A 23,218-nucleotide genomic window follows, 5' to 3' on the forward strand; every position below is an offset into this window, starting at 1 on the left:
AACTATATATAACAAAGAGATCAGAAAAGTTAAAAACTTTTGCTTTGGGAAATTTTTTGAGGCCAAAACAGCACTTGCAGAAGCAGCATTGCTTGATAGCCAACTCCAGGAGGGAGGAAGAAAGAGCACATTCCCTGCTTGCTAGTACGACAGAAGAGATTCGGAAGGAATGGTCGACACCTACAGACTGGAAGTTGACCAAAGGCCTTCTTAACGACGGCACCGTCAGGTGGACAGCAAGATCATTTAAGAGCCACAAATCTTCGGAAGTGGATGTCATTTAACCAAACTTTCTGCAGCAGGGAGATTAATTGATCCCACGCCTGCCCAGAATTATAATAAGGATAGCCTCGCACTGGCGTATATTCTGCTGGTGTGCAGAAGAGTGGAAGCTGCCTTCATACCTAAGGTGGCTAAAAAGGTCTACTCCATTCCAAAGCCATTAGGACGATAGGCCTGACATCCTTTGCTCTAAAAGCAATGGAGAAGATCATAAACTACGAGATTAGATCAAATACTTTCGGCAAAATACGTCAACATCTAGGTCAGCATGCATATGAGACGGGTAGGTCGACGGATATCAGCTGATCACAGAAATCCAAAGTGCGATCTTGTGTGGAGAGGTGCTGCGATGCACCTTTTGAGCAACACGACCTCTGATAGTGTGAATCGGGCGCTCGAGAGGAGAAGTTATACGGCCAGGCTGAAAGTGGATAAACGTCCTGCTACGTACGAGGATTCAGGAACCTCTATTGGGGATGGCGCAGTACCCACTAAGACTGAGACAATGAGAGGACGTTTTGTCAACACTGCTGTGGAGCCTGGTAATAGATGAACTTCTACAAGAGCCTTCAGAGAATGAAATCTTAACAAGAAAGCCATTTTTCCCTTTACCAGAAGAAGAATACTGGAAGGGATGATGTAAACTTTAATGGATGGAGTACGTTTGGAGCATGTGACCGAGGTGAAGTACATGTGAGTCACTTTCGACACTAAGCTACTGTGGAGGAAGCACATCGACAACACCATATCAAAGCCTCCAAGAGCAATAATGGGTTTCAAACAAATTACAGGAAGATCCTGTGGACGCAGACCCAAGACCCTAAAATGGAGGTACACGATTATAGTCAGATCTATCATAATGTATGTAGAAGTTGCATGGGCATCAAGAGCAATTATGGTGAACGAACAGAAATTAATCACCAGCTTTAACACTTGGCTTTTTATTTATTTTTTTTTTTTTTTAACACTTGGCGTTTGTCTGCACTACGGGAGCCATGCGAACATGCCCAACTGCGGCAATGAAAGTACTGATTGAGTTGACACCTCTATACAAAATAATTGATTAGGCAGTGCGGGGCACTTTCACTTCACAGGGATGACACGAGGGAGTTGATTAATTCTGAGAAGCGGTTCAAAATACAGCTGGAAAATAAAGGTACGTGGGACATTCTCAAATGGTACATCGGTGTTTCGAATCACCGGAGGGCATCGAAGTGGTGATATTCGGCCCAACAACTAAAATATCTAAACTCGGAAAATATCCGAACATTTTACAAGCCAAGATTATCGCAAAAAGCCGGTGTGAAGAGATAAATCTGCAGCGAGGATATACAAATCAGAATTGTTTTCAGTTGAGATTAGATCGTCAACAGTCCTTGAAAGCGCGGAGGTGAAACCGTCTAGCGAGACTGCAGAACCTATCCCGCCTAAATGCTATGTAGTGGCGAAAAGAAGACTAAATATATTTGGATCGCTTAAGTTAGAAAGTAGACACATACACTCTCAAATGACGAGAACCTTTCTGAATCTGCTCAGAGAACTCGCTTTGGATGAGGTGCTGTCAATAGAATGAGGGCCAAATAGACCTATTGAACACAGTGCAAAACCCAACAACAATCTATATATCTATCTGTCAATAACTCAAGGCTCTAGCGACTTAGGGCGGTAGAGTTGTAGGATGTCTAGAAAGCAATCAAGCTTAATCCTGAAAAACTTCTAGCATTTTCCAAGAGGACGGAGCTACTTTATAGAATACGTGCCGTTACCAAATTGGGTTTTCCGTTTGGTTAGCTTAATCTATTCTTCCTAGCCTACCTGGGATGAAAGTGGATAACTGTGTTAAGTATGGACTTACCATTTATTCCAAATGCAAAATCTTTTCTATGAACCCTTCAATAAAAGCTATATTGGGTTTTGTTTGGCTCACCCTAATATTTATATGTATATTCATAATAAATCAACAGTTTATACCACAACCATGTTCAATAAAAACTTCAATCCATATCCATACGGACCGGCAGATGTGGCTGAAAGGATGAAGCAGTGTTGCGAAAGTAGCTTTTGTTTTTCGAACGCGGCCGCAGTCAATGCACTCAACGCATTAAAAGCAGCGAAAAGAAAAGTCGCATTCGATGCAAAAAAGATTTATGCAGGTTAAACTTGTAATTGAGGTTGCGTGGATTTGAGTTTAATATTGCACTAATGATATCGTACAAACGAGCTTCTCTTGCAAAGTCCTTAATACGTTTAACCAGGCACTGAAAGTGTTTTTGTGCTGAGAGTGATTTCAACCAAGTATAGGGAAGATAAAAGGGAACCGCGACTGAACCTAAAAGATACTTGAAGATTTAAAAAACAAGAACACTGGTGACGTAATAAAATTGCTGAGCGACGTGAGGTATGGCTCTGAGTGCGAAAGCTGGCAACCCTCGAACGCAGCAGGGCCGACGCTCTGAGCACGGGGAGGCGTACAAGAGAGCAAAAAGGCTCTCGGTGCCAACATAAAGCAAAGCAAACTTAATTGCTGGAAAAAATGAATGCAATGAAGTGGATCCTTCAGGACAAGGGTACGAAATAGCTATGGGGAAATTCCAGCGACCGAACCAAATAACGGATTGGGACAAGATGTGCAATATAGTAGAATAGTAGATGCTCTGTGCCTCACCCGAACAAAAACAGAGGGCGCACGCCGCCCACGACGTTCAACCGTTAGTGAAGGAGAGCTAAAAGCAACCAGCCTGTCAGAGGGGAAAGACGACAGACCTAGATGGGATACCAACAGAAGCAATAAGACCGATTGCTACTAGCAGCCCCGAGTGCTGCTGATTGTGTATAACAAATGCCTGGAAACTAGGATCTTTCCAGCAACGTGGAGCAAAGTGCATCTCGTCTTAATCCCGGAGACCCAAACTCCCCGTGGTCTTTTAGGACATTATGTACGCCTGACACTGCCAGCAAAATAATGAAAAGCCTCCTAAAAGTACGACTTGCATCATCTATTGAAGATGGAGGTGGTCCGTCCCACCGGCAGCTTGGCTTTCACAAAGATCATTCCACAGTAGACACCATAACCGTGGATAAACTCTGTAAGAAAAGCCGAAGCTGTGTGCCACCAATCAAGGTCGATTGTCCCACTGGTCACGCCCTACGTGAATTTAACTCCGTCAGGTAGGACGACAAGCTAAAACGCACTTCCACGATACCCACTTATTTACGTGCCATATTAAGGAACTATCTAAAAGATCGCTGGCTCACGTACGAAACGAATCAAGGTCAGAAAAAGGAATTAACGGAGTAGCCAATGGTTCAGTGCTAGGTCCCGACCATGAAATGCTTCGGACGACAACCTCCTTTATCGTCGCTAAAGCAGATGACGTGGCTATTGTTATTACAACTGCAAGCTGTCGTAGCTTTAATTTAACTCAGTACAGCGCAGTATTAATAGATGGATGAATGATTATTGACTTCAGCTTACGACAGCGAAAACTTTAGATATGATGCTTGGTTAATAGTAAGGGCAAAATACCTTGCGGTTAGGGTTGATAGCAAGCAAACCTTCCCAGAACGCTTTCAAGAAGCCAGCGAGGAAACTTCGCACACCATGGGGTAACTAATTCGCTTAATGCCAAAAAAAAGCGGACCAAGCCCATGTATAAGAAAGCTGCTTGTATCCGCTTCGAATTAAATACTTTTGTACGGTGCAGAAATTTGGGTTGATCCATTGAAGTTTTGAATGTACCGAGCAGCATTTACCTCGGTTCAACGCAGAGGAGCGTTACAAGTCGCCACAGCTTAGCGCTTGGCCCCCACATATAGTTCTAGTCGTTGCGGAATCGATACACCTGCTGTCTGAGGAGAGGAAATCAGTTTAGCACCTCCAGGCGTGAAAAGAATCTATTCGGTGCTGCCAACAAAATGGTACCTGCAGTGCTGCAGGCTGGAACGAACTAACTGACACTATGTTTAAGTGGTCATGGCAACATCTGGAAAGATCTTCAAGGGCAAGTGCAAGGGCAAGGTTGAAAATCCGAACTGCCTATATTGTTGGCTGAAGGACGACACACGCTACACCCCCCTCGAAAGTGATCACCTCTCACAGTAACGGTGGAAGATTGAAGTAACACTAGGCGACCTTTCCACGGGCAGCGTCATTCAAACGATATCCTGAGAAAGTGACATATGGGATATGGTCAGCAGATACGTGAGAAGTGCGTAAGTACCCGAAGTAATGCAAAACCGCCAGGGGCGGAAAATTCGCGGACCTTGGGTGGCTAGGTTTTAGTGGGTAGCACATGAAGAGAAAAAGAGAGTCCTACACTCACGGGGCTCGTTGCTAAAGAGTGCACCGAGGCTGAAGAACCCGGTAAAAGCATAGAGCATTTCCTTTTTACACGTAACACAAAAAAAAAAAAAAAAAAATAACCTTGAGACCATGAGTTGTTCAAAATAAAATAAAATAAATTGAAATAAAATAAAAAATAAAATAAACTAAAATAAAATAAAATAAAATAAACTAATATAAAATAAAATAACATAAAATAAAATAAAATAAAACAAATCAAAATAAAGTAAAATAAAATAAAATGAAATAAAAAAATAAATAAAATAAAATAAAATAAAATAAAATAAAATAAAATAAAATAAAATAAACTAAAATAAAATAAAACAAAACATAGCAAAATAAAGTAAAATAAAATAAAATAAAATAAGCTAAAATAAAATAAAGTAAAATAAAGTAAAATAAAATAAAACAACATCCATTGTTCGTTCGTTTTTAGACATTGACATGTAATTTACAGATTATTATGAATTTACCTTTAGCGGCCACCGTGGTGTGATGGTAGCGTGCTCCGCCTACCACACCGGATGCCCTGGGTTCAAACCCCGGGCAAAGCAACATCAAAAATTTTAGAAATAAGGTTTTTCATTTAGAAGAAAATTTTTCTAAGCGGGGTCGCCCCTCGGCAGTGTTTGGCAAGCGCTCCGGGTGTATTTCTGCCATGAAAAGCTCACAGTGAAAATTCATCTGCCTTGCAGATGCCGTTCGGAGTCGGAATAAAATCATGTAGGTACCGTCCGGCCAATTTGTAGGGGAAATCAAGAGGAGCACGACGCAAATTGGAAGAGAAGCTCGGCCTTAGATCTCTTCGGAGGTTATGGCGCTTATATTTATTTTTTTATTTTTTTTATGAATTTACCTATGTATATTTAGTATAAATAGCTTTATATGTCTTGTTGTATACAACTGATGTATAATGTATAGCCCAAGGTGGAGCTCAAGGAAGAGATAAAATAAATAAACTAAAATAAAATAAAGTAAAATAAAATAAAATAAAATAAACTAAAATAAAATAAAACAAAAAATAGCAAAATAAAGTAACATAAAATAAAATAAAATAAAATAAAATAAAATAAAATAAAATAAAATAAAATTAAATTAAATTAAATTAAATTAAATTAAATAAAATAAACTAAAATTAAATAAAATAAAATAAAATAAACTAAAATAAAATAAAACAAAACATAGCAAAATAAAGTAAAATAAAATAAAATAAAGTAAAATAAAATAAAATAAAACAACATCCATTGTTCGTTCGTTTTTAGACATTGACATGTAATTTACAGATTATTATGAATTTACCTATGTATATTTAGTATAAATAGCTTTATATGTCTTGTTGTATACAACTGATGTATAATGTATAGCCCAAGGTGGAGCTCAAGGAAGAGATAAAATAAATAAACTAAAATAAAATTAAATTAAATAAAATAAACTAAAATTAAATAAAATAAAGTAAAATGAAATTAAATTAAATAAAATAAACTAAAATTAAATAAAAAAAAAAATAAAATAAACTAAAATAAAATAAAACAAAACATAGCAAAATAAAGTAAAATAAAATAAAATAAAGTAAAATAAAATAAAATAAAACAACATCCATTGTTCGTTCGTTTTTAGACATTGACATGTAATTTACAGATTATTATGAATTTACCTATGTATATTTAGTATAAATAGCTTTATATGTCTTGTTGTATACAACTGATGTATAATGTATAGCCCAAGGTGGAGCTCAAGGAAGAGATAAAATAAATAAACTAAAATAAAATTAAATTAAATAAAATAAACTAAAATTAAATAAAATAAAGTAAAATGAAATTAAATTAAATAAAATAAACTAAAATTAAATAAAATAAAGTAAAATAAAATAAAATAAAATAAACTAAAATAAAATAAAATAAACTAAAATAAAATAAAATAAAATAAAATGAAATTAAATTAAATAAAATAAACTAAAATTAAATAAAATAAAGTAAAATAAAATAAAATAAAATAAACTAAAATAAAATAAAATAACCTAAAATAAAATAAAATAAAACAAAAAATAGCAAAATAAAGTAATATAAAATAAAATTAAATTAAATTAAATAAAATAAACTAAAATAAAATAAACTAAAATAAAATAAACTAAAATAAAATAAAATAAAACAAAACATAGCAAAATAAAGTAAAATAAAATAAAATAAAATAAAATAAAGTAAAATAAAATAAAACAACATCCATTGTTCGTTCGTTTTTAGACATTGACATGTAATTTACAGATTATTATGAATTTACCTATGTATATTTAGTATAAATAGCTTTAAATGTCTTGTTGTATACAACCGATGTATAATGTATAGCCCAAGGTGGAGCTCAAGGAAGAGATAAAATAAATAAACTAAAATAAAATAAAGTAAAATAAAATAAAATTCAATTAAATTAAATAAAATAAAATAAAGTAAAATAAAATAAAATAAAATAAAATTAAAATAAAATTAAATAAAACAAAATAAAGTAAAAGAAAATAAAATAAAATAAAAACAAAAAAGGCAACTCTTAGAGACCAATTGTACAGCGAACAACGGGACATTCATATGGCGTAGCAGCTAAAAAAGGCTTGCACTGATGTGAATGTTGGAGACTCGAGTTCAACGCTCAGCTCCCGAAAAGCTAGCTGATGAAGAAGTGAAATTCAGAAACATGTCCTAGTAACCATCGCCGTTTGTAAACTTACAATTTTTCTCTAATATCAATTACAAAAACCATTGTATAAAGCAATATGAGCAAAGCTCGCTAATTAAATACATATGATCATATTGATATAATAGTAACAGCGGAAGTATTAAAAACAAATACTGTAAAAATCCGAACAAATGTTACTAAGCTTTCAAAAGCACGCCTAAAAATCATATCCACACCATTAGGAATAAACTACATACAGAGTGTATGTGCCTACATGGTGATCAAAAGGAATATAAACAAAAAAGGCAACTCTTAGAGACCAATTGTACAGCGAACAACGGGACATTCATATGGCGTAGCAGCTAAAAAAGGCTTGCACTGATGTGAATGTTGGAGACTCGAGTTCAACGCTCAGCTCCCGAAAAGCTAGCTGATGAAGAAGTGAAATTCAGAAACATGTCCTAGTAACCATCGCCGTTTGTAAACTTACAATTTTTCTCTAATATCAATTACAAAAACCATTGTATAAAGCAATATGAGCAAAGCTCGCTAATTAAATACATATGATCATATTGATATAATAGTAACAGCGGAAGTATTAAAAACAAATACTGTAAAAATCCGAACAAATGTTACTAAGCTTTCAAAAGCACGCCTAAAAATCATATCCACACCATTAGGAATAAACTACATACAGAGTGTATGTGCCTACATGGTGATCAAAAGGAATATAAACAAAAAAGGCAACTCTTAGAGACCAATTGTACAGCGAACAACGGGACATTCATATGGCGTAGCAGCTAAAAAAGGCTTGCACTGATGTGAATGTTGGAGACTCGAGTTCAACGCTCAGCTCCCGAAAAGCTAGCTGATGAAGAAGTGAAATTCAGAAACATGTCCTAGTAACCATCGCCGTTTGTAAACTTACAATTTTTCTCTAATATCAATTACAAAAACCATTGTATAAAGCAATATGAGCAAAGCTCGCTAATTAAATACATATGATCATATTGATATAATAGTAACAGCGGAAGTATTAAAAACAAATACTGTAAAAATCCGAACAAATGTTACTAAGCTTTCAAAAGCACGCCTAAAAATCATATCCACACTATTAGGAATAAACTACATACAGAGTGTATGTGCCTACATGGTGATCAAAAGGAATATAAACAAAAAAGGCAACTCTTAGAGACCAATTGTACAGCGAACAACGGGACATTCATATGGCGTAGCAGCTAAAAAAGGCTTGCACTGATGTGAATGTTGGAGACTCGAGTTCAACGCTCAGCTCCCGAAAAGCTAGCTGATGAAGAAGTGAAATTCAGAAACATGTCCTAGTAACCATCGCCGTTTGTAAACTTACAATTTTTCTCTAATATCAATTACAAAAACCATTGTATAAAGCAATATGAGCAAAGCTCGCTAATTAAATACATATAAAATAAAATAAAATAAAATGAAATAAATTAAAATAAATTAAAATAAAATTAAATTAAATAAAATGAAATAATATAAAATAAATTAAAATTAAATAAAATAAAATGAAACAAAACAAAATAAGACGAAATTAAATGAAACTAAATAAAACAAAATATAATAAAACGAAATAAAATAAGTAAAATTAATATAGAATAAAATACAATAAAATAAAAGAAGAACAATTAAAATTAAACTAGCAGAAATTATATTAAACTAGCAGACCCGGCAGACGTTGTTCTGCCCTAAATTTGGTCTATCTGCAAGCACTCCGTATTTTTCGCTTCATCTATCTCCATCTTCGTCTCATTCTATCTCTTTCTCAGTCTCCTTCTCATTCTCTCCTTTCTCTTCTCTCAACTTTTTCACATTCTTCTTCATATCTTATTACCAGTCCCAGAGGGTGGTATGTATTTTGTTCCATTCCCATTCCGAGTCTCAGTCCCAGTCCCACTCCGAGTCTCAATCTCAGCCTCAGTCTCAGTCCCAGTCCGAGTCCTAATCGCAGTCCCAGTCCGTCTCTGCTCTACTTCCCGAAAAAAAGCATCGTAAATACTAATATATATAAATTTATATACCAAATTTCAGGCAAATCGAATTGGACGTATATAAATAGGTATGTGGGTATTGTTAATTCATGCCTTTATTTCGGCTTCGCATGCATATTTATCAGTTTTGCCAGGTTGATGCGACTAGATCGAATATCACAATGAAAATTACTTTAAAGCTCTCAGCAACAGCTTTCATTTGATATCCATAATACACACACATTCTAGAGGTAACCGGGTTTATGTTTTGGTCTATATCTCGAGACCCTAGTCACCCAGCGGTGTGAAACTTACTCAAAGCATACAGCAACAGCTTCAATTTGATACCCATAATGTAAAAACACAATCTAGTGTTACCTTGATCCACGTTTTGGCCTATATCTCGAGATCCTAGTCACCAATAGGTATGAAAACAACCCTGTACTAAAGCACTCATCAACAGCTTCAATTTGATACACATAATGTAAAAACACTATCTAGGCGTTCACGGGCCACGTTTTGTACTATATCTCGAGACCCTAGTCACCCAGGGGTATGAAAATTACCCTCTACTAAAGCACTCATCAATAGCTTTCATTTGTTTTCCATATTCTATAAATTCATTCTAGGAATACCCGGGTCCACGTTTTGGCCTATATCTCGCGACCCTAGTCACCCAGGGATATGAAAATTACCCTCTACGAAAGCACTCATCAACAACTTTCATTTGATATCCATATCCTATAAACACATTCTAGGCGTACCTGGGTCCACTTGTTGGCCTATATCTCGAAACCCTATCACCCAGGGGTATGAAAATTATCCTCTACTAAAGCACTCATTAACAGCTTTGATTTGGTATCCATATTCTATAAACACATTCCAGGGGTACCCGGGTCCACGTTTTGGCCTATATCTCGAGACCCTAGTCACCCAGGGGTATGAAAATTACCCTCTACTAAAGCACTCATCAACAGCTTTCATTTGATATCCGTATTCTTTAAACACATTCTAGGCATACCCGGGTTCACGTTTTGGCCTATATCTCTGTGTGCCGATTCTGAATTTTCTTTGCCATAAACCTCACGGAGCCCGAGACCTTTCCAACGAATGCAAAACCGTGGAAATCGGTTCGTGCGTTCTGGAGTTACAGCATCAGGAAGGAAAACTCCACTTATTTTTATATTATAGAATAAAAAAATTTACAATTTTTTTTTGTAGTATGACACTATGGCATCATTGCCATGAAACAAATCCAATTTTCGCATCCATTCTACAACAGATGTCTCAGTTCTATGAATATCAATTGGCAAGAAACAGGATATAAGTAGAAATAATGAAGACAAACAACCGCTGTGATAGCTGAATGATTATAGCAGCGGCGCCTAAACGTTGCCGATGAAGAAATTTAGCAGTTCCCGAAATGGATCTATACAGCGGGCTTTGACAGTTGTCTAAAAAATTTTTTCAAATTTCAATTAAGAAAAAATTTATCATAACAATAATAGTGATAAAAAAAATTTTATTAGTGAGCCTTGAGTTCGATTCGAACCACCGATCATAAAAAAATTTACTTTCATCGCAGCTTTCCAAGGCAAAAGACCAATATTAATTTTATATTCTCGCTCATCAATATTTGCATTCAGATATTTATTTGTCTATGCAACTAATTGAATTTACTTTCCAAAATTATGTTATGTACTTTCACGCCACAATCATTCTATATACATTTCTGCAACTCATTGTCATTGTCAATGTGCCCATTTAATTATATTATGGCAGTCATTTTAACATTAAAACTACACCACATATTATGCTATAAAACAATTTCACGGTTAACACATTTGTGCGATTAAAATTTACATTTATTTTGAGCACACTTACACGCATCTTTAATACACAACATGTTTGCCAATAATGCAGGCGAGGTTTAAAAATATAAAAAAAAGTAAATTGCATTAACGAAGCCAATCAACCGGCAAATATGTTGAAATAATTTTAATTACATAAAATTTTTGAGTGCGTGAGAGAGTAGCAAAAACTAAGCGAAACTCATATTGCGTATATGTGTGCTTTATATCAGTGGTCACCAAAATCGAAACTGTGGTTGTGTTGCTAAGAGTAAAATCATGGAAGTTATAGTGGTTTAGTCATTGATTTACGAATAACGAAGCAAGACTTATGCACGCTTTTGTACTTTTTTTCTCAAGATCTTTAAAAAAACAAGTATCATAATTGAAATCATCGTATTAACATATGTACTAAAAATATTGTTACATTATACCTTTTGTATTTTAGTTTGATTGAATAATCGATAGAGGAAACGTACCTGCAAAGAAAAAATAAATTTTTGATTAAACATAAATATAATAATAGATTTTTTTAAGAAATTACAAAACCTATTTTGTATGCTGCCTGCATCTTAAAATAAAAAAAAAGATAACTATATATAAAGTGATATTATAATTGAAATATACAAATATAATTTATAGCAGTGGAAATTTTCAACTAATTACATCAATCATATTCTTCTATTTTTTTATTTTTGATAGTTTAAGGAAAAAAGTTAAATGAATAGTGTATTTTAAACTAAGAAAACCAATCTCAAAAGCTTTTACTAAAGTTTTGTTAATTTGTGAATAAATTGTATGAAAAATAAAACCGATCTTATGGAAAAATATCTAAAACAACCTTCAGAAAAAAATTATTAAAATCCATGCGATTGTCCTATTACTGCATTTGAAGAAACTAAAGCACTATGCCCGTAGTAAATAATTGTTGCACAACCACTACAGAAATGTCAGTAGATGAGACAACAAGTAGCTATGCACACATGTACGCAGCAGCTGAGAGCGTAGATGCCATTACACGCACATATACACAGCAAAAAATAGCACAGGCGTCATTAGTCATATACTCATAGAAGAAACGAGATGCAGAGTTATAAGAGATGTATAAAAATGAGCAACTTATTGAGAAGGCTATTTGTGGAAAGTATCCACCTTGAGAGTTGTTGTTGTTGTTGTTGTTGGCTTTGGGGAGTGTTATCGATGTGATAGTCCTTTGCCGGATACAGATCCGGTACGCTCCGGTAACACTGCACCATTAAGGTGCTAGCCCGACCATCTCGGGAACGATTTATGTGGCCACATTAAACCTTCAGACCATTCCCTCCCTCCCCACCCCCAAGTTTCATGAGGAGCTTGGGGTTGCCAGAGCCTCGTCTGCTAGTGAAACAGGATTCGCCGCAGATAAGTGAGGTTGAGAATTGGGTTTGGAGAAGCTATATATTGCGCTGGCAACCTGAAGGGTTGCGCTACACAACCCCTTGTGGTATTTCAGTCGTCTCTTACGACAGGCATACCTACCGCGAGTATATTCTGATCCCCTGACCCGCTGGGGTCCACCTTCAGAGTAATATGCGATCATGGCAACCGAGACTATATGAGCAGCGCAGTCTGGGAAAAAATCAATCAGTTTGATTTTAAAGCAGTGTAAGTTAAGTGGGCGAATAAATTCAATTGTGAAGGGCTACTACCATAGTAGTGTTGTAAACAAGGAACATTTTGATTACTAAGGATTTTGGTTATTTCAAATGTTTAAGACCTTGAAAAAGGGGGCATTCTCCCTATAGATGAAATAGTGTCATTAACGAGAAAAAATAATAGTTTAAAATGTTAAGCTCTAGTCAAGGTTTTATAAAACACGGAGTTTAACAAAATGAGACAATAAATAGTCGGGATTCAAATGGGTAAATAGCACAATACAGCGCTATATAGCTCCACAGCTCCACTATCCAATTGTTAATCCCACCTACGCGAGGGGAAACCTATTACAAATATGAATATATCATACACATATGTGGCACACGAGACCCTGGCGACCACATGTTCCTCATGGAGTAGAGGGATGACCTAGAAAGTTTAATGTGGTCGGCCCCTACCTTAGTGGTGCTTATTACCGGGACCGTACGGGAACTATTTGCGGCAAAAGACCATCAACGTTGACAACACTCCCCAAAATCTTTAGATTGCATTTTTAGTTAATACACTAACAACAACAAGGAGTTATGACAACTCTTGTACCTGTACTGTGGATGTGGACAACGGGGCAGCTGTCATAATAGCGCGAATATGCCAGCTGGCACAGCTTACACTTAACGAGGTCATGCGCAGTGTAGAAAAGGGTGATAGTTGATCACGGTCTTCAGCTGGCAACAGAAAGGCGGAAATCGTCATTCTTACGAGGAGGCGTATCCCCACTATCATTAACATTACGCCATAAAATCGCGGTAGAACCCAACCGCCCATACCATAATCTTACGGAGAGGAGCGCTACGAATGGCTTCGGCTTACTGCATGGCCGCTGTTGCCATACAGATGCAAGAAGAGTCGATTAGATGATGGCAAGAACATTGGACCAAGAGCACTGTGGAAATTTAACAAGTAAACAAAACTGAATCCACCGTTGAGATGATCACACGAAGAGGTCAACTTTTACTTCACGCCTTTTATAACCGAACACGGTTGCTTGCGCAAATACCTCCACATAATGGGCAAGGTTGAAACCCCGAGCTGCCTATACTGTGCGATCTATCTCTGGGCAGTGTCATCAACAACATGACCTGCCGCAGAGACAGATGGGACAAGGTAAGCACCTACGTGAGACACAGGTGATCTGCAAACGAGACGGCCTAGTCCATAAGCGTGAGAGTAGCCATGGAGGTAACGTAGCGAGGAACGGCCTAAAGTAATGCCAAGCAGGTACAAAGAATTTCTCGGGCCGTGGGAGGTTAGGTTTTTAGCGGGTAGCGCTACGTGGAAGGGAGACATACACTCGGAGATTCTGGCAGTGAGACATAAATATCCCGGTCAGTACATAACGCATTTCCTCCTTGTACGAAACTAAAAAAAAAATAGGTATGACGACGACCTCCGGTTAAGTGGCCTCAATCAAAAAAAAAGCTGATCGCAAATAAGAAGAGTGAAGAAAATAATATAATTACTCACTTTAATCTAAGAAAGAATAATCGAAACGGCGAATAATCAGTTGAGTTGCTTTGTGATTGACCAAAAAACGGATTAGTCGAGCAAACTTTCTTTTTTATCAATCAAAAGTTATTTGTCTAAGCGAAATTTTGGTTAATCAATTAATCGCACATTCCCAGTTTTGATAGAAAATATCAAACAGTTTTAGCATACACAAATTATTTGCAATTAAATATTATGTATATACATAAAAAAGTAATGATCAATCAACTTACCTGACTCAATCGATCCTGACTATCAATGATATCGATAAATAACCGCATACGATCATCGAGTATTTGAAAACCATTTCTCGGTTGCATAAGTAAATTGTGTACCGCTTCACGAATACTACCCGGCGTTGTACTACACGAACTACTATCATCACTACCAATATATGCATTACTACCGTTAGACATTTGTTGTTGCTGCTGCTGTTGTTGTTCCCGTAATTTCAACTCTTGTGAATGTTGACGCAAAGCATCCGAACATTTACGCAAATAATCATAGGAACCATTCGATTTATATTTATCAGCCATTTCTTGAAAACTATCCAATATTGCATTGAAATCAGTCAATAGGGGAGCCGTTGAAGGTGTTGTTGTTGCGCTAGTCGATTGTGAATGAGTAGATTGTGAAGGCGACAGCGAATTAGTATTCGCTTGCGGATTAGAGCTAAAACAATTCACATTCGCTCTACTCAACGCAGCATAATGTGTTGTTGCTTGATTGGTGGGTGATGTGCTAAGTGGGGAATGACTCGTTATGACGCGCAACTCTGTAGTTAACGAAGGGGAGAGAGCTGAGAGTGGAGTGGCAGCATTCACTTTTAAGTTGCCGCTGCTTGCAGATGCGCTCACTACCTTACTAGGGCTGAGCGCTTTCAAATCTTCACTCATCAGACGTAGGTTATCGGAGATTTGATGAAAACTTTCCGAGGTAATCATTGAGTGTTCGCCGCGCTCATTTTCTAGTTTGGTTGTAGGTGCAATAGCGCTTTTCGGACGTCGACGTGTAGGTGGCATACCGCTGCTGAGTTGAGCGCCAGGCGTACCTGAGGTAACGTCTGGCATTTGTAACGGCTTCGATATGAATGAGTCGAGTGTTTGCGAGTTAGCAAGTTTGGGTTTATCATCACTCTCAGGTATCTTATTGGAGCGTATGGCATCGAGAAAGAGTCTTAGCTGATCAGATGGTGTAGGTAACTCGGCATCACGCTGTGTTTTATTATTTGTTGAATTCTGAGCTGGCGTCAATTGTGTAGGCGAACTTCGCATTGAGTCATCAAGATTAGGGCGTTTGTAAGCTACTATGGTGGGTGGTTGCATAGATGCCTGCGAATAGGAAATATGTGTTTGTGACTGTTGCTGTGGTGGAATTTCCTGTTGATGTTGTTGCTGTAAGTTTGTTGGTGACTTTTTCGTCTCTGTAATGGGTTCAGGTATGTTTTGTTGATATTCTGTGCGCATTGTACTGCGTATATTATCGAGAAACTGTCTAAGCTGATTTGAAGGAGTTTGCGCTTCGTTTGAAGAGCAGAGCGAAGCAAGTGATTTGCTCACAATTTCCGGCGAAATCATATTCGATGAAAAATTGCTGCCACTCTGCGAGTTGGGTACTTGCAAACCTAGCGCAGCATTCATTGTATTGTTTTTGTTGTGATTATTATCACCACTATTAGGTTGCAATTGCTGCGATTTGGTCATTTGCTGCTGACGTTTTAACTCTGAGAGCAACTTTGCTTGTTCTGAGTACTTGCGCACACTCTCCGTTATGGTGCGCAATTGTTCAGAATACGCGCGTAACTGATTTTCTAAATACGCTTGATCTGGTGTCGCAGCGCCATAAGCATACGATATCGGACGCTCGTTTTTGTCACAAGTAGCAGAATTGTTGGCGTTGGCAGCGGTGAGTGCGCTGCCCGTTGCGCGTTGTGCTGTATCGTCATCGCCGTTGAAACAATACTCAGCGCTGATTTGTCCCGATTGGCTTCGGCCATGAAAACTGATTGAATGGCGCATGCCACCCACACAACCAGTAGCGCTTGTGTTGATATTATTTCCCAGCGCATTAACATCTGACGCGCTCGTTGTCGTGAGACCATTGCGTATATTATCAATGCTTGTACTTTTTTTACCACTAAATTTTGTCTGCTGTTGATCAACGCTGCAGTCCGGTTGTGGGCTGCCCATCGATTGACGATTATTAGTCAAACCAGGTGGGAAACGGCGCAAAGGTATTGGCGGTGGTCGATATAACACTGTCGGTTTCACATCGCCGTTGAATCGATCGAGGCTGCGCGGGCGTAGCGTGCTAGTGCCATTCAACTTCAAATTACCATTTACCGCAGGCGTAAGCGTGTGTGGCGATGGAGGTTGTTGTTGTTGATCACTTATACCTTTTAGAGGACGTGGCGTGCTATGTGAGCGACGCGGCACAACGGGCTGTTGAAATGGCGCGCTCGTTGTTTGCTGCTGTTGTTGTTCTTGCGCGCTTATGCCACCAACGTTTTGATTGCGATGTAGTGGCACTGGTGGACAGTAATTTGTAGTGTTTGCTGTCGTATTGGCGGACACGTTCATATTTGTGTTATGTGTTGTCTGCAGCATTGAGTTCCCACCCAATTTGTGTGGCAGTGTGGCATTCGTGGCGCGTGTTGGACTATTACGATATTGCTGAAAGAGCGCTGCATACAATGCTTCCTTATCCACGCTATTGCTAGAAGGTGTAGGCGTGCCTGCACTTGTTGGCGCATTTCCAGCGGAAGCTGGTGTATTCGAACTACTTGCATTATTAGCAGCGCGCAATTGTTCACGCTGACGCGTTAGTTGTAGTAAACGCTGTTGCGTTTGTTGTAATTGTGCGTGTTGTTGACGCAATTCCGCTTCATGCTGTAACTGTTGCCTGGACGCGTAATCTACGAAACTATTCGGCATTGCTTTTGGCGCGCGTCTTGTTGTGTTTCCAAATGTCAAATCGTTGGCGCTGCCGCTGCTGTAGTCTGTTGTTGCACTGGAAGTGGGTGTAGTGAATGTACTGCTTTTTGACATGCCACCGCTGCAAGCAGACGCAACCATAGATGTTACAGCAATGCTATGCGGTCGTGTTGGTTTGTTATGCGCGCGAAAACGTTGAGGTTCAGCATATTCAGGCATCTCGTAGTTGCTTCCAATATTATTTGCACTACTATAAAGCACTGTTGATGTTGTTGCGGCGGTTATTGTTGTTGCTGCATAGCCAAATGCTGTAGCCGATGTGGTCAATGTGTTTGTTGTGTCGGTGGGTGAGGGACTATTCAAAAATGGATTATTGCCTTTTAAAGCAATCGGTGCTGCAGTATTTCCACTGAGCGGTGGCGCTACGGTGGTAAATTCTGTCGGTGTTGGCGGTTGATATTCGCTGATGTGCAAGTCCAGTTCACGTTCACGTTGTTCACGTTGTTCGCGTTGCAATTGCAATTGTTTGAGTTGTAATTGCTGTTTTTGTTGTTGCAGCTGAATTTGTTGTTCACGCTGACTTGTTGCCACACTGCCATTTGGTGTTCGCTGCAATGGATTATATTGTTTCGCAAAAGCATTATTGTTACTGCCGCTGATTATGTGCGGTGTTTGGCTGATAGATTCGTTGGTTATTCTATTTGTGTTTCCGTTGGCATTATGCATCACCACGCTGTTCGATGATAGCGTGTTGAACGCTGTCAATGCAGTTGCATTCGTTTTGGTGTTCGTTCCTCCAGCGGTCGTTGCCACAGCGGCTGCAGCTGGATAGCCGGTTATGCGGAAACCACCATTCATTGATGTGTTAGTGTCGTTGTAATTGTTGATGCCGTAATTTTTTTTTTTACATCTTTACATGCATTTACAAATATACCGCTGTATACCGTTACATTTACTTACGTGCGCGCCTATAACTCTCAATTCCTCGCGCTGTCTCTATCTCTCTCTATTTAAACGTAAACATAACCCCATTTGTTGTTGTTACTAAGGATTTTGGATTGGATATTGCAAATACTTTTTTCATTGCAACTTTACACGAGTGAGAATTTATGCTTCGTTGTTGTTATGAAGTTAATATTGATTAATATTGGAAAGTTAACTTTTAGTGAAAATTAACATATAAATATAATTTTTTAAAGTATTTTCACAATTTCTCTGGCTTATGAGCTGCTTCGACATATTGTTATTTGGTTTGTTATATTTTTTAATACATGTTTTTTTTATTATGAAATTAATTTCAAATTGTTTTTCGCTTTTGGTTTGTTTGCCTTTAGATTAAGTTCATTTAAATAAGTACATGAGCTAATCAAGGCGAATTCAGTACATGGTGTAGTTATCCCATCAGCTGATTGCTTCTTCTTGAAAATTTCCTTGGAAGAAGCAATCAGCTGATGGTATAACAACACCATGTACTGAATTCGCCTTGACTATGAAATATTCAGTTGGTCTTTCACGTTGCACAGTTATATTACTTTTAAGCCTTTTCTAGTTTTTTTGCCTACATAAAATGTTGATTTTTAAATTCATTAGCCATGAGCGTTTTTTATTTATAATTTTTTTATCACAGTCATATTAATTTAATTTTGGTAAAATTTGCACATTCATTTCAAACGAGTACTACATTACCGACACAGAAGATTATTAGGTTGGTTTGACTTCAGTTTTTGAGTGCTAATCTTAGATACATATTATTTTAAACAAAGCTTAGAATATTTTTTTTTAATTTCCCAATTAAGAGAACTCTAGCCGGACCCGTGCGCATCTTGCGCAACCAATATAAAAGTCTCTTATCAAATATCAACAGAAATCAGCTGTTTTATCAATCAATTAAAACTTACAGCTTGCGCTGCCATCTGGCGTATGGTAGCAACTGCCGGTAATACAGTGCAAATATTTACAATAGTGCCATAGTACAAACAGATTTCTTTGTGTCCTTACAATCGTTTATTTTTAACAAATTATTTTAATAAAATATAGCTAAACAAAGCACTATGACCAAAATTGCCCAAAGCTCGCTAATAGCACGAATCTCCATATTTACAACCAAAACTTTATTTATAGATTTTGATTCCAAATAAGAGCGAAAAAGTGACCTTCACATAAAAACAGGAATTAAAAATAATATATACATTCTTTTTTCCTTATTGTATCTCTTTCTCCTTGGTTGGTTGCGCTCTAGGCGCCATTTTCATGATATTCTCCTTCAACCAATTGTATAATGTACCCTGTGTGTTTACTTCAACCATTTCATTAGATTAATAAACCTTCTAATATCCATTATGGAGGTTTTGACACCGCCTCTCCATCGGACAACTAAAAGGGGATTCACATTTTCTCCACGTGTGGGCTAAATGGCCAGTGTCACGTAATGGTGGATGTGATCCTGAATATCTCTTTTCTAGATATTTCTTGAGGGTAATACCAAAGTTACACTTTATTAATGCAAGTGGCCGCCGATGCACCGTTAATGCCTTAAAGTTGTCTATCGATGCACCGTCCTTTATCAATTCATTCACACTTTCATTGCCATCGAAGTTAATATAACCGGTTAACTAAGTGAGCGTGATGGGCGCAAGTTTGCTGCTTCGCGTAACGGCCTCAGAGAACATTCAATATGTAATGCTTTGAGGGCTGGTTATCTGGCCAAATATGTACGTATCTTAACGTCTCTTAGCCGATTCTGTAACAGGAAAAACAGGTCCTTTCTTTACCTAGTATCCTTGCTTGGAAAATACTGGCTGAGTTTAGTAGACGGATATTGTGGCTTTTTGTAGTTCGGAGAAAAGCCACGCAGTAACGTTACGCCCTCTTTGTAAACTTTGTCGGCTGAATAATCCGTTCTTGTGGGTAACCTCACCTTGTACTTGTGTATGGTTTCAGTTGACCTGCTATACATTTAAGCGTGTTGCGCCTTAGAAAGGATTCGTCCTGTTAATATTGACCTAATGTAGATGCTCAACAGCCTCTCAAGTGCATTAAGCATTAATGATGTGAGGCTTACAAGTATGTAGTCTTTGGCTTTGTGGAATATGAGTTAGATTAATACAAGCTCTGTAGACATATTTCAGCCAGAGTACCATTGGGTCACCTAGCTTTTGAAGCATCGCCGACGTAACACCATCGAGGCAAGGCTATTTCAAAGGGGAGAAACTTACTGCTTACTTAAACCCCCTTCTCCCTCTCGCCTTCACTCCCCTAATACGCGCAGCAAGCTACCTACGAGGAAAACAGATGTCGTGTTTACCGTCTTAATGTCGCGTTAAATCAATTTTTTCGAAAATATTTAATTAAAAGTTGCTTAAAAACTGTATTCGTATCTATTTCCCCGCTTATATCCTTTAAAAAAATTTTATGCATACTTTAATTTGATAAAATAATAAAAACTAAATAACGTTCATTCTTTCGTAATATCTTCCATTACTGCTCTCGAAACAGACAGCAGATAATTATTTCATTCGGCTCTTACAACTACTCACTGAGAGCAATCTTCGATGATTTAGCTGAGCAGTTGGAGCAGAACATTTCTCACTAGCCGCCGCTGCTAACATCAGTGATTTCCAGCGAACCCAGAATAACCACTGAGATGATGACAAATATCAAGCAGCATCAGCAATAATAAGAGATAACTATAGGGTTATGTTGTATTGGAGCGCTAGAGTGAAGCTAGAACTGTGAGGCCGAAAAATTCTGTCAAAAATTCCGGAGGTTGACGGCAGGTTTCAAAGCGGGACAAATCAATGCGAGAGTAATAAAGGCGATCAGATAACCAACATTGCTTCCCAATGCCAGATAACAATGGAGATGGGAGATGTACTTCTGCCCGTCTCAGTGAACATTTTTTTTGACATCACGGCAGATTATAACGGCATACAATAATTGAGATAATTATAGACTCCCAATGATCAGGGTGAAAACAGGAATTGCTTTAGCCATTTCCATCCGTCCCTGTTTGTAAATACGATAACTTGAGTAAATTTTGAGATATCTTATTGAAACTCATAATGCCACTTTCGGTAGCATCACAACCCCACATTCATATATGTATGTGCATAGTTACCACTGCATATGGCACTGCGAGCGGGAATACACACACAAAATGTAAGTAACCACTTGCAAGCATTTCATTCGCAGTCGCTCAAATGTTGGTGCGTGAACTTCTCAAATTGTTTATAAAGACTTATACGTAAATAGATACAATTTGCATTTTATAGCGTGTCATAAGCGCGACCTACAATAAGGTAAGACTATACCGCAAACATTTTGCGTGATAATATGTGATTCCTTTATCTTGCACAGGATACTTTTTTTTTGCCCAGTAGGTGACCTCAGTGGGCCATAACTTTTTTGGAGTCCGGAGATTGGGCGTGAAAGAACCTAGTTCCTACTTCTCCTTTCTCCCAGACACAAGTTGGTTGCTTGGGGATCGATCCACCAAAACGCCGACTATGCATCGCGAATTCTGTTGAAACACATCCACAGATTCGTTGTTGTTGTTGTTTTAGCGATAAAGACACTCCCCGAAGGCGCTGGGGATTGTTATCATTGTTGATGATCCTTTGCCTTATGAAGATCAGATTCGTTCCGGTAACAAGTAAACGATTTAGTATGACCACATGAAATTTTCAAAGCTATCCCGCCCTCTCACCCCCTAGCTCTATGACGAACTTGAGGCGCCAGAGCCTCGGCTGTTAAAGTAACAGGATTCCCCACTGGTAGGTGAGGTTGACAATTGGTTTGGAGAAGCTATATTTTGCGCTGGCAACACGTTGAAAGGGTTGCGCCACACAATCCCTTCAATCAATTTCAAATTTTAGTCGCCTCTTACGACAGGCATACCTGCCGCGGGTATATTCTAAGACCCCTAACCCGCTGGAGGATCCACAGATTCGTCGATTCGTCATCTGCGATTCGCCGGGTATCATTTTCACCAACCGTCGGTTCAAAATCGATGATTCCCCAGGGGAAACCTTGTATACAGTCATTCGTAAATCTACTAGAAATATGGCAGCACTTTCCATCTATCTTTTTTGTGTTACAAAGCTCTATTTATTTACTTTTGCACATTTTTGCATACCGACAAAACATTTATGCGACAAAACATCACAATGAAAGCTACCTTTGGCAAAAACTTACACCTGCGACTCTTCTAAACAGGTGCCACCACCAACTGTGGGCCCTTTAAGCCCGGTATGCCAAAGTTTGACATTTTCTACCGTCATCTCTTTTTTGTTGTTGCAGCAAAATTTTTGTTTTTTCTGACAACAAATTTTCCAAATTATATTGCAATCCTAAGTTTTCCTGCTACAACAACAACAAGAATGGTTGCATGTATATTTGTATATAATTATTTCATTTCCCATCAACATTGCAATCTACCGCTACAATTGGATGAATGACTTCTCTTTTATAGGCTATTGTTGCTTGTTGTATTTTATTGCTTACTTTCTGTAGTTTGTAGTTTATTGTCATCCTTTAGCTATGCAGTACGTTAATTGCATTGTTCCACATGATACGCCATTGGTCATTGTATGGGCAAGTAGCGCCATCAGCAACCGCATCATCATCAGTAACTCAAAGTTATACAACAACAACAACACGGATTAACATTGCTTTGCTCTATGGAAAGGGAAGAAGGAGAAGAAAAAAGAAAAACTTGTTGTGGTCATCACACAGCCAAAGCTTTTCTGTCGTTCCCAGTTGGTCGAGTAGCGATTTATTCATTTGCTAATTTGCTGACAAGCAATATATAACTACAAAAACAAGTTTCGTTGAGGCGGCAATAGTGGTTGTGGTTGTAGTAGTAGTACATACGTATATACATACATTTGTATGCTCATAGAAATAATTGTCACATGCACACGGTTGTAGCGTTAGTGGTCGTAACGAAATCATTAATTGGCT

At 37.8% G+C, this 23,218-nt stretch overlaps 1 protein-coding gene across 19 annotated transcripts in view; it reads right to left on the reverse strand.

Moving 5' to 3' along the window:
• Positions 1-23,218, reverse strand: part of Dys (Dystrophin) — a 1,130,370-nt gene that overhangs the window by 619,553 nt on the left and 487,599 nt on the right. For 3 of the 19 annotated variants that reach the window (XM_067758271.1, XM_067758269.1, XM_067758268.1), the window contains exon 2: positions 14,558-18,585. The exons of the other annotated variants lie outside the window; for them this stretch is intronic. In XM_067758271.1, the coding sequence (XP_067614372.1) occupies positions 14,558-18,115 (3,558 nt within the window). In that variant the 5' untranslated portion in view covers positions 18,116-18,585. The remainder of the gene's footprint in view (positions 1-14,557; positions 18,586-23,218) is intronic. 19 annotated transcript variants of the gene reach the window in all.

Source organism: Eurosta solidaginis, chromosome 1 (genome assembly GCF_040869045.1).
Source record: "Eurosta solidaginis isolate ZX-2024a chromosome 1, ASM4086904v1, whole genome shotgun sequence".
Classification (NCBI taxonomy): Eukaryota; Metazoa; Arthropoda; class Insecta; order Diptera; family Tephritidae; genus Eurosta; species Eurosta solidaginis.